This window comes from Chaetodon trifascialis, chromosome 2 (assembly GCF_039877785.1).
Source record: "Chaetodon trifascialis isolate fChaTrf1 chromosome 2, fChaTrf1.hap1, whole genome shotgun sequence".
NCBI classification, from domain to species: domain Eukaryota; kingdom Metazoa; phylum Chordata; class Actinopteri; order Chaetodontiformes; family Chaetodontidae; genus Chaetodon; species Chaetodon trifascialis.
Window position 1 is genome coordinate 13,564,401 of NC_092057.1, and position 11,977 is coordinate 13,576,377.

General features: G+C 42.6%; 1 protein-coding gene across 7 annotated transcripts in view; it reads left to right on the forward strand.

The window, feature by feature from the left end:
• The window catches only part of slit2 (slit homolog 2 (Drosophila)), an 89,501-nt gene extending 80,979 nt beyond the window's left edge, over positions 1-8,522 (forward strand). For 4 of the 7 annotated variants that reach the window (XM_070977564.1, XM_070977583.1, XM_070977573.1 and 1 more), the window contains 8 exons: positions 1,743-1,836; positions 2,649-2,786; positions 3,147-3,387; positions 4,195-4,325; positions 4,439-4,593; positions 5,455-5,809; positions 5,938-6,152; positions 7,894-8,522. In XM_070977564.1, coding sequence (XP_070833665.1) covers positions 1,743-1,836; positions 2,649-2,786; positions 3,147-3,387; positions 4,195-4,325; positions 4,439-4,593; positions 5,455-5,809; positions 5,938-6,152; positions 7,894-8,150 — 1,586 coding nt within the window. In that variant the 3' untranslated portion in view covers positions 8,151-8,522. Of the gene's footprint in view, positions 1-1,742; positions 1,837-2,648; positions 2,787-3,146; positions 3,388-4,194; positions 4,326-4,438; positions 4,594-5,454; positions 5,810-5,937; positions 6,153-6,430; positions 6,475-7,893 lie in introns of all 7 variants that reach the window. The other 3 variants (XM_070977599.1, XM_070977607.1, XM_070977614.1) reach the window with 1 other exon arrangement.
• The last annotated feature ends 3,455 nt before the right edge of the window (positions 8,523-11,977 follow it).

Consider the following 11,977-nt stretch of genomic DNA (forward strand, 5'->3'; position numbering starts at 1 on the left):
TTTCCTTCCTTCCCTCATTTCCTGTGCTTTCTCCGTGCTCCTCAGAAATGTGATATTCAGCACCACAGATTTAACACACTGTATGCAGTCATGCTCCATGTTTGCAGTGCATGTCCTTGATGTTCAAACAGACCGCTCAGATATCTGGGGTTATTCTGCTTGCTGCTTCGTGCATATATGTTTCTACATAACTAAAGTCAAAGTCAGCTGTGTCGTGATGTTCCAGGTAAACATTTTGACGTTCAAGGCGAAGGCTGGTGATCTTCTTAGTTTTTGTTATTTTCAAAAATTCCCATGAAAAGACCAAAACCAACAACAGTTTGTCTGTTTCAGTACTTTCCAATTTCCCCCTCCCATCTGTGGGACTCTATCCATTAGTTCCTCCAGAAGACATAAATCTTAAAAAAGGGAGATCACAAATATGCATATTAAATAAAAAATAAAAAATCAGCCATTTCCTTTAACAGGCAGACACTTTAGTTTTTATCAAACTTTACTCAGACACAAGTAAATTGTCCGTTTGGTGGGGACTATTTTCTTCCATGGATCTGTTTTATCTGGCAGCGGAAAATCAATGTGGAATCAATTCAAAATAAACTGCAACGCTTCGGTTTAGTATACGGAAGGGTTTTTTGGTTTGTTTGTTTTTTGCTGTGTTTTTTTATTTTTGGACGAGGGTCTATGGCTCAGAGGAGGGGAACAAGCCACGTCAGGCTTTGGCTCTTGTTACTTGGATGAATCCATGGCTGTCATTTGCTTACAGTAAGAAAAATGTAGAATATCATTAGCCTTATCGTATAAATAAATGCCATTTTGATTTCCCACCACATCAAATGAAAGTTGAGACGACTGTTGCCTTTGTGGCCAGCATTCATGCAGAATTGCAGCAAAATTACTTTACTTTAATTACTAGTTACTGACATGTTGATGGGAAATAAGAAACAAAACAGCAAATACAAATAAAACATTTGATCCTAAAAGCAGTTTTTTCCACCCGCCCCTACTGGCACTTTGCAACTTGTCGACTGATCGACAAACAAGCAGTCACAGTCTTTTAGATGCAACTCAGCACTACTTAATGGCAGCTGGGGCCTCGTTATTAAAGCCATTTAAAGCCATGCTATCAACCTCTGTAAAACTAATAGACTGGGCAAAGAAGACACGCACTGTTTAATTAGTAATTATGTGAGCATTTGAAAATAAGAAGCTAATAAGACTTTCTTGAAAAGCAAGGCAGCGCAGTTACTATGTAATTATTCCCAGAGTGGACCCCGTGCTGTCACGAGTGTTGGTTTGTTCCCTGATGACTCATCAGTGATTTGTTTGGACTTCAGAGTTTCAGGAATGTCGGGATGCACGCGGGAATATCATCAGGAATATGACATTCGCAGAGATGAGATCATTTATCAGACCACTGTGTTGGTCCTGGCCACAAGAGAGTCATCCATCATCAGAGTACACAGCCATACAACACACACAGCGCAGTACTGATACACACTTTACAGCAAACACACACAGAGACGCTCAATCATACTAAGATGCACAAGCAGAGTGTGTGTTAGAGTTGGAAAATATCAAGGTGTTCGGTGCCATAATTTCACTTGATTTATTTCTTATTTTTGTTAATGGTATGCAAAGTATTGAAAGAAATTATTTTTGTGTGTGTGTGTGTGTGTGTGCATGTGCGCGCGTCTATGTGTGTGTGTGTGTGTGTGTGTGTGTGTGTGTGTGTGTGTTCCTAGGAGAGCTATGCGAAGAGAAACTGGATTTTTGCGCTCCAGAGCTGAACCCATGTCAGCACGACTCGAAGTGCATTTTGACCCCTCAGGGATACAAGTGAGTGGAAGACACACACACACACACACACACACACACACACACACACACACAGTAATGCACCTACATATATGCAGAGTTGGTGGAGTTTGCAGTGATTTCTTGTTTCTCTCCTGCAGGATTTGAGTACTAACATTTTTCACACTGTGTGTGTGTGTGTGTGTGTGTGTGTGTGTGTGTGTGTGTGTGTGTGTGTGTGTGTGTGTGTGTGTGTGTGTGTGTGTGTGTGTGTGTGGAGGGGAGGTGTTGGCAGTGTCATTTGGGCTCCTTCATAAGATTTCCTGTCTAGATTGTATCTGAATTTTGCTTTAGTTTTACTCCCTACTGGGGAGGGTACTGGGTTCAGTGTGTCCTTGAGTTTGTGTGTGTGTGTGTGTGTGTGTGTGTGTGTGTGTGTGCAGTGTTGCTAAAATGTCAAAAAGTTATTAACACTTAAAAAAATGATGCCAGGAAGCCAGTGCTCTTCATCAGGCATGTTGAAACCTTCATTGTCGTGATCCGGCTTTTCTTTCAGTATTCTGCCACTCTTCAGGGGCTTTGTGTGTGTGTGTGTGTGTGTGTGTGTGTGTGTGTGTGTGTGTGTGTGTGTGTGTGTGTGTCATTACTGTGTTTGCTACACCCTCCAGATGCATTGTCTGCATTCAGGGGGAACCACTACTGTTGAAATGCCTTAAACTTCAGCAGTTAAACCGAATGCACCCACAGGCAGATAGTGTATGTGTAACAGAGAGCAGCGAGAAGACTGCTGCTCAGTCTGAAGTTCAGCATCAACAAGCATTTCTGTCTCATTCCTGCATGTGTTCACATTTCAGGTGTGAGTGCACTCCGGGCTACGTAGGTGAGCACTGTGAGCTGGATTTTGACGACTGTGAGGAAAACAAGTGTCAGAACGGAGGTCAGTGCATTGACGCCGTCAATGGATACACCTGCGTCTGTCCAGAAGGATACAGGTGAGAGGCACATCCCAGCAGCACTGCTGACTTTGTCTGCCGCTGTGTTTGCCAGAGAAAACACTCCTCACACCATGCCGAATGTGTAGTCACTTGCAGTATGTTCTGCAGAAGCAAAAAAGAGTTCACACTCACATAGACTATAATTTTCAAGACAGTTTTAAGCCTCAAGAAGTTCATTATATATAGACAAAATTTAGCAAACAATAGAGAGCACCTCCGAGGTTGTTAAGGGTTAGGGTTACAGAGCTGAAACTCATAATTAATCTCATCATTACACTATGTATGTAAGGTATGAATGTCGCACCATTTCAGACATACTTGCTGTATTGAATGTGTGTGTATGTGTGTGTGTTGCAGTGGACTATTCTGCGAGTTCTCTCCCCCGATGGTCCTTCCTCGCACCAGCCCCTGCGACAACCACGAGTGCCTCAACGGGGCACAATGCGTGGTCATGGGAACAGACCCCCGCTGCCAGTGTCTCCACGGCTACGAGGGCGAGCGCTGCGAAACGCTCGTCAGTGTCAACTTCGTCAACCGCGAGTCTTACCTGCAACTTCCCTCCAGTCTCCTCTCTCCGGAGACAAACATCAGCCTACAGGTGCGAGTTTGCTGTTTAGCTGTCCCGCCCACTACTTTGCTGCATGCGTTCACTCTCATGGTGTGTTTTCCAGGGACTGTTCTGTCACTTGCAGTGACAAAAAAGATGTGAAAACCAACTGTACACTACTTGAACAGCACCAAATAGACGCTAAACAGCCAGGAGTTGGTAGACCTGGTAGCATAGCCCATTTTCATGTGTATTAGCCTACATTCCAGTCACAGAGGTAATGCTAACCATCTGTTTACCTCTGTGACCCAAATGAATGCTACCAGGCACACACAACAAAAAGTATATAGAGATGGACATGTCTCTGCTTCCTCCCACTGTAAAAAAATGAAGAAAAATATCCCAGATACAGATAGATCTTAAACACTTGGCAGTGTGATGAGAACTACCTTTGGGAAAAAAATATTTTTGTTGGTGCTTTGGCCAATGTCCCATTAGCTAACATGGAGGTGGTGGGGTTTATGACCTATACTGCAGCTAGCCACCAGGGGGCGATCAGTATGTTTTGGCTTCACTTTTGGGTAGCTGTCACATTGTCCATCTTTATATACGTAGAGTCAATGTCATGCAACTGGACTTGTAGAGATCGAAAACATCGCGGAAAAAGTAATTATTAAGTAAATATTGGACTTGATTGGGTCCTATCGGCTTGATAAGATGATAACTCAATGTTGTGAATCAGCTCATTTCTGCTGCCCCTGAGTGGCCAAAAATGTTGTTGCATAATTCTTGTCGTTTTACTTTGCTGTTTTACTTACTAAATGTCCTCAATATGAAAATCTCCTCCTGTGTTTTCAGATTGCTACAGATGAGGACAGTGGTGTGCTGTTGTATAAAGGAGACAATGATCACATTGCCATGGAGCTGTACAGAGGACGCCTCAGGGTCAGCTATGATACCGGATCTTACCCTCCTTCTGCTATATACAGGTACATGCACATACAAGCAGAAATGCCCAAACAACACACTCTGGGATGTCATATACGCATGATGGATGATACACGTGTTTAGACTGTGTCTCCATTCTCTCCCTCTCTCTCAGTGTGGAGACAGTGAATGATGGCAGCTTCCATGCAGTGGAGCTGGTGGCATCAGACCAGACTCTGTCTCTGTCCATCGATGGCGGGCCGCCCAAATCCATCAACTCCATCAGCAAACAGTCCACACTCAACATAGATTCTCCACTTTATCTGGGTGGTAAGGACCTGAGCACAGTGTGTGTTTCTGTGTGAATGACTCAAGCCAAATACATGCAGGTCAAAAAGGATAACACTATAGATTTATGTATTCACGTATTCATGTATTCAAATGCCCCAATTCACATTGTTATGTGCGATTCATTTTATCACAATGATGGGACATGAGTCAGATTTTTTTATGGCTCTCCTCAAATTTGTCATCCTGCTTTGTTCCACTTTTTGAATATTTACTGGTTCAGTGCGTTGATCATCACACAATACAGTGCAGATGGCCAAAAATGAGAAAAAGATTGTCTTCTATTGGAGCAAAGGCCCAGATAAACTAACTTAAAATCTCTGGCACAAAACATCAAACCACAAGTAGCATTGATGTGCATTTTGATCCTGATTACTAAAAGTAACTTGATTCATTTCGCCAGAGTTCAGCCATTTGTCTCACGGAAAGGTTCTGAGAAACTAATCCACCCTTTTATCGCCGGCTGACTTGATTACTGCTCTCTTTACCCAAGAAAAAGATAAACTGCAGACTGTTGAAAACACTGCAGCACATGTTCTGGCTGAGACCACAAAGAGAGCACACGTTTTCAGTTATTTCGGTCGTTGGTTTACAGTTTCTGTGTTTGGTCTTCAAATGTGTCAGTGCAGCAGAATGTGTGTAAGGCGTGTTTCATTCTTGAATGTGTCGTCTTTTAATTGATCCTCTTATGTGACCTTTCATGACTTTGTATTGTTCCTCTGTGAGACACATTGCAATCTTGCACAAAAAAGCCACAATGTAAAGAAATTGTGATTTGATGTCTTTTGTGGCCTTCTGATATACACTCAGTCATGTACCTCTGCACCTCCTTTCTTCCTCCAGGTATGCCAGAACGTGCCTCAGCCTCCGGGGGTCTCTCCTCTCTGCAGCATAGCGCAGGCGGACGCAACGGCACCAGCTTCCATGGCTGCCTCCGTAACCTCTACATCAATGGGAAGCTCCAGGACCTGGGGGCCGGGCTGGGGCCAGGGGCTCCAGGCTCTGGGACCGCACAGAGCACCACCAGACAGTGGCTGGGCCACGGGGTGGAGCCAGGCTGCCAGCCCTGTCAGAGAGGCGCCTGCGTCCAGGGTGACTGCCACCCAACAGGGCATCGCGGCTTCACCTGCACCTGCCACCCGGGCTGGACGGGGACACTGTGTGACCAGCAAGTCAACAACCCCTGTGATGGCAACAAGTGAGTGCTTTTCTGTCTATGTGTTGATAATTGCGGGATTGGTATGAGTTTAAAACCACAGTTGCTGCAGGATTTCTTTATATCTCCACGTCTTTAATCTTTCCTGTCTCTCCATCCTCCATCCTCAGGTGTATCCACGGCACCTGCCTTCCAATCAACTCCTACTCCTACTCGTGTCGCTGCCAGCCTGGTTTTGCTGGAGTGCTCTGTGATGAGCAGGACCAGGATGCAGCTAACCCCTGCAGTCTGTCTCGCTGTAAACATGGAAAATGTAGAGTGTCAGGCCTGGGCAAAGCATACTGCGAGTGTAACAGTGGATACACAGGAGAGGCGTGCGACAGAGGTGAGAAGAACATTTAATACACACGTGTCTGTGTGTATTAAATGTTTACCTGAAGTCTACAGTAAACTGACTTCTCGCACTCTTCTGAAACAATATCTAATGCAGTTCAAGCTTTTGAATCTAAAGCATGTTTCTTTCAACAGAACCTCTTCTGAGCTTCTGCTTTGCTGTCTGTTGATTGTTAACGCTCATCGATAGTCTCTCGGCAGTGTGTGTGTGTCTAACAGTGTTTAGTGTGTCTGCATTAACGCTTCCAACCCGTTGCTTTTTCAACTCAGCATCCCCTGAGCTTCCTCTTAATCCCTCGCGGGGGATTACTCAGGTGAGACTGCCTGGTCACATTTTACTGTCTGCCTCCCTGTTCTCTCTTTTTTTTTCTCAAGTGCAACTCATAACACGTCTAACCGCCGCTGCTTCAACTTGTCTTTACCTCATGCCACATGTAGCTGAAGTAGTTTGCTTTGCTTTATTTTTCATCTTTCAATTTCTGCACAGCAAAAATGACAATTCAGGAAAGTCATACCATCTATTTATACTATCTTTTTCTATGTGTATACTTATAGTTCTCAGAATATATATACACACACACACACACACACACACACACACACACACACACACACACACACACACACACACACATATATATATATTCTCTCTTCTAATTTTATTCTAATTTTATTGTTGTAAGGAGCACCGATAACAAAAACAATTCCCCCTCGGGGATCAATAAAGTAATTCTGATTCTGATCTTATTTTACAATGATAAAAACAGCATTGGAAGAACTATTTAGATCCTTAAGTATTGCTACAATGCTACAGTAAAATACTGTGTTGCAAGGAAAAGTCCTGCATTCCAAAAAGTATATTATTAAGTATTACAATCAAAGAATACTTACAGTACATAAAAGTACTATTTTTGCAGGATGGCTTATTTCAGAATCATATATATTCTATTATTGGATTATAATTATTGATTCGCTAATGCATACATGACTTTAATGTTACAGCTGGAGATAATTTTAATTATATACAGCTTTGTCACTTAATCTCTAATAATGAAGCATCATTTATTGGTTGTTTCAAATAACTAAAGCTTTAGAATCCAAAAATATAATGGAGCAGAAGAAGAAAGTTGCTTTACAGAAGTAAATGATATCAAAATTGTGCTTAATTGCAAAGTAAATGCACTTAGTTAAATTCCACCGCTGCAAGAGAGCCGATGCTGTCAGGCTCAGTTTGTATCAGAGTATTAAAGTCTTAAAGGTTTAAACTGATCTTGATTTTTTCTTAGTGAGATATGCAATTTATTTTTTAACTAGAGCTGACAAGAAACAAGTCTGAGAAGTGGACTTCATGATTATATCCCAATATCGACAATGCATTAAGAAGCTCAAGAACTTGTGCCTCATTGACTCCGACTTTTAACTGAATTAAAAAACAAAGAATATCAGAAGTTTCATCGTGCATCTTTGTGACAAGGTTTAAGGTCGCTGTGTCGTGGTCGGATTTAAATGCTACTTTCACAAATCTCTCGAAGCAACTTTCTCAACACCGCACAATATTTTGCTTGTGTCTCCTGCATTGTGTCATCCCTCATGGTGTCCTCCTTTTACTGTCCTCTCCGTCCTCACTGATACGTCCACCATTAAGATCACTTTTGTCATTGTGACGTAGTTGCTTTAAATGGTTAAAAGCATGGATCACCTTTAACCTTTCTGTTCCCTCCTCATGCCTGCAGAGGTGGCCTGCCGAGGGGAACGGGTCCGAGATGTCTACCAGAGACAGCAAGGCTACGCGGCGTGCCAAACCCAGGAGAAGGTCTCCCGTCTAGAGTGTCGGGGCAGCTGTCCGGGGGGAGCAGAAGGACAGGGCACCTGCTGCACCCCCCTCCGCAGCAAACGCAGGAAATACACCTTCCAGTGCACTGACGGCTCTTCTTTCGTCCAGGAAGTGGAGAAGGTGGTCAAGTGTGGCTGTACAAAGTGTTCCTCATAAAAAGAAAAAAAAAAAAAAAAAGAGACAACACCCTCAGCAGATTTCCTCCCCTCAGATATGTTTTATGTTCCTGCCCGCCTTACTTGATCCTCGTCCCCGTTATCCAAGTTCATCCTGAAAACACCCTTCACCCTCCACAGCCCCCCACCCCACCAACCCTGTTTTTTTTAAAAACCCTTAAAAAAGGCAAAAAAAAAACAACAACAAGAGAAACAACTAAAAAAAAAAAAAAAAAAAAAAGTTTCTTTTCTTGTCAGTGCTGGACTGATGATTGATGCTTCCTCGGTGGGGATGTTGAATTGTATTGTAAAGTACAAAAACAGACTTATTTTTTATTATGAAGTGGAGAAAAAGACAAAAAAAAAACAAAAACGCAAGAGTTGACTTTTTCCTTACATCTACTTCTCTTTGTTGGTCATGATGACTCCAATGGTGTGCCACACTGTCTCTTCCCTGGAGGACTGACCGCTCGCTCACTGACGGCTGACCGCCTCCTGTAGACTTCCTGCTTCCTGTCTGTGAGTTGTGTGTTTTAGGAGTAACCTTAACTGGTAGTACCACAGACTCACCACTAGGAGGCGCTGCATTGAGGCATGGGAGACGGAGGGCAGTGATAACCCCCTGCAACACCAGAAACCACCACTGTAGTCTGAGGTCTTTCTTAACAGGCCTCCTGAACCCTCTTGAGACTGTGTGCACGATCCTACACACAGCTGTGCTCAAACTTGTGGTATTTTTTACAGCTACTGAACAACACAAACACACACACACACATCCAAATGCTCTCACCTGTAGAAGTTATACATATTACCTGCCAGGTTAAATCCACTACTCTCTGTTTATCTACCCCCCAGTCATGAATGACAAGTATTTATTGTATCATAAATACCTGTACTTATTCAGTAGATCCCCTATGTATCAATCTGATTCTTTTAATATATATTAATTTATATTTGTCCTTATTTTTGTATTAAAAAGACATAATCTGTCAAGATAGCTGAACTAACAAAATGGTGTCCTTTATTTTGGTTGAAGAGAACTTGTTTTTTTGATCACTGAATCTATTGTGCTTGCCAGAGACCTTAGTTACATTTTAATCTGCAAATGTGACGTGAAGACATTGTATATTTTTGTCGCGTTTCCTGAGAGTTTGTACTGTGCCATTACCAGAAGGTCTTTATATTAGAGTATAAATGTATAGATAATTTCCCTACCTATGTATTTCACACACAGATCTTGTGAGTAGCATTGACCCTAGAGGATGCTTAGAACTGTTTTTACCTTTTTAACAAATTTATGCTTAAAGAATACTGTGACTTTTTCTAAATGAAACTACTTTGTTAGCCCCTTGGTCTCCGACGTTAACATGTTGCTGCTAAGTTTTTGTACCGTAGACTTGGATCCTGATCTGTATGTTATATAGAACTTCCTGCTCCTACTGTACAGGGGCACCTTGTGTAACAGATAAATATGTCCCCCCACCTCTACACATGTGCATTGTGCTTTATATTCCCCCTCTTCTCCATCCCCAGACTAATGTCAGTTCCCTGACTGATGTTTGTTTATTAAACACAATATTTACCTCACACTCCTCACCTTTGCTTTTTTTGTCATGCAAAGAGGTCCAAGTCAGAAACGTTCCCCCTCAACATGAGAGAGTGATTATTAAAGTTTCAAAGCACAATAAAGAGGACAGTAATCATCCATTCTTACTTAAAGACACTGTGCATCAAATGGAGAATACAGCAGGGACTACGCGATATGTCTTCATCCACACGTTACCTCTTTTCATCCCTTCTTCGTCTCTAGTTAAACATCTAACCTTCTTCTATAAAGGACAGGGCTGACGATACTTACAAAAACAACAATGACTTATTCCCACTAACAAAGTGTTGCCTTTGTAGCCAAAACCTGACATATTTACTCCTCTGTGTCGAAGACCTAAATTGTCCAAAAAATATTAAAAACACACCAAAAAGGTTCATGTTGCACTGGGTGACGTGGTTCTTCATGATAATGAACGATGGCAATGTAGTTTATTTTGACTTATCCCACATGTCCTGCTGCTGTATTTACCTACTAGCGTAACAAATATGTATTAATCCACAGCTGCAAATGGTTCCTTAAAAATCAATTACTTGGTCCTGTTCGAGTAACATTTCCTAAAAACTACAGCTCTTGTCTTTTCAGAATTTTTTTGCCCGTATATATAAATTAAACTTTATATGTGTGACCAGTTTTTTAAGATTTACATGTTTACTATGAAGACTGCACGGTGGGGCAGCAGGTAGTGCGCGTGCCTCACAGCAACAAGGTCGCCGGTTCGATTCCCAGGCCTTTCTGTGTGAAGTTTGCATGTTCTTCCCGTGCATGCATGGGTTCTCTCCGGGCACGCCGGCTTCCTCCCACAGACCAAAAACATGCTCATTAGGTTAATTGCTGACTCTAAATTGTCCTTAGGTGTGAGTGTGAGTGCGAATGGTTGTGTGTTTGTGCCCTGCAATCGACTGGCGACCGGTCCAGGGTGTACCCCGCCTCTCAACTCAACTCAACTTTATTTATAAAGCACTTTAAAAAACAACCACAGCTGTGACAAAGTGCTGCACATAGGAACATAAATAAATAAATAAAATGAATAAACCTAAAATATAAGACAAACAATAAAAACAATAGACACAATAAAACAGGAGCAAGGTCTCAAGCTTGGTCAAAAGCCAAGGAATAAAAATGTGTTTTAAGATGAGTTTTAAAAATGGACAGTGAGGGGGCCTGTCTAATGCACAAAGGTAGATCGTTCCATAATCTTGGGGCAGCGACAGAAAAGGCACGATCCCCTCTGAGCTTCAACTTTGACCTCAGTACCTCCAGGAGCAGCTGATCAGCTGACCTGAGGCACCGAGCAGGAGCGTAAAGATGAAGCAGCTCAGAGAGGTAAGGCGGGGCGAGACCATTTAAAGATTTAAAAACAAATAAAAGAATCTTAAAGTGAACTCTAAAATGCACAGGCAGCCAGTGGAGGGAGGCCAGGACGGGCGTTATGTGTTCCCTCTTACGTGTTCCAGTCAGGAGACGAGCAGCAGCGTTCTGGACCAACTGGAGACGTGAGAGGGAAGACTGGCTGACTCCAAAATAAAGCGCGTTACAGTAATCCAGCCGAGAAGTAATAAAGGCATGAATCACTGTTTCAAAGTGCTGACTTTGGAGAATAGGCTTCACCTTTGCCAATTGCCTGAGATGGAAGAAGCTCGATTTGACCACTGCACTTATCTGACGGTCCAATTTAAAATCACCGTCCATCTTAAAACCCAGGTTTGAGACTGTTGGCTTCACATAAAGAGCCAAGGGGCCCAAATCAACAGGGGGGGTTTCACAGGGGCCACTGGGTCCAAACATCAACACCTCCGTTTTATTTTCATTAAAATTTAAAAAGTTCAGGGCCATCCAGGCTTTGATGTCGTCAAGACATAACAGAAGTTGTTTAATAGAGATAGCATGTTTTTTCTTCAGTGGCACATATATCTGACTGTCATCAGCATAACAGTGGAAGGAGATGCCATGTTTTCTCAGAATGGAACCCAGAGGAAATAAATACAATGAAAAGAGCAGGGGGCCTAAAACTGAGCCCTGTGGAACCCCATACAGTAGAGGAGCAGAGGAAGATTCAGAACCAGCAATGTTCACACACATAGTTCTGTCTGCCAGATATGACTTAAACCATTCCAGTGCACTACCACAAATGCCCACTAGATGCTGCAGCCGAGATACTAAAATATTGTGGTCCACTGTGTCAAAGGCAGCAGTTAGGTCCAGCAAGACAAGAATCACAT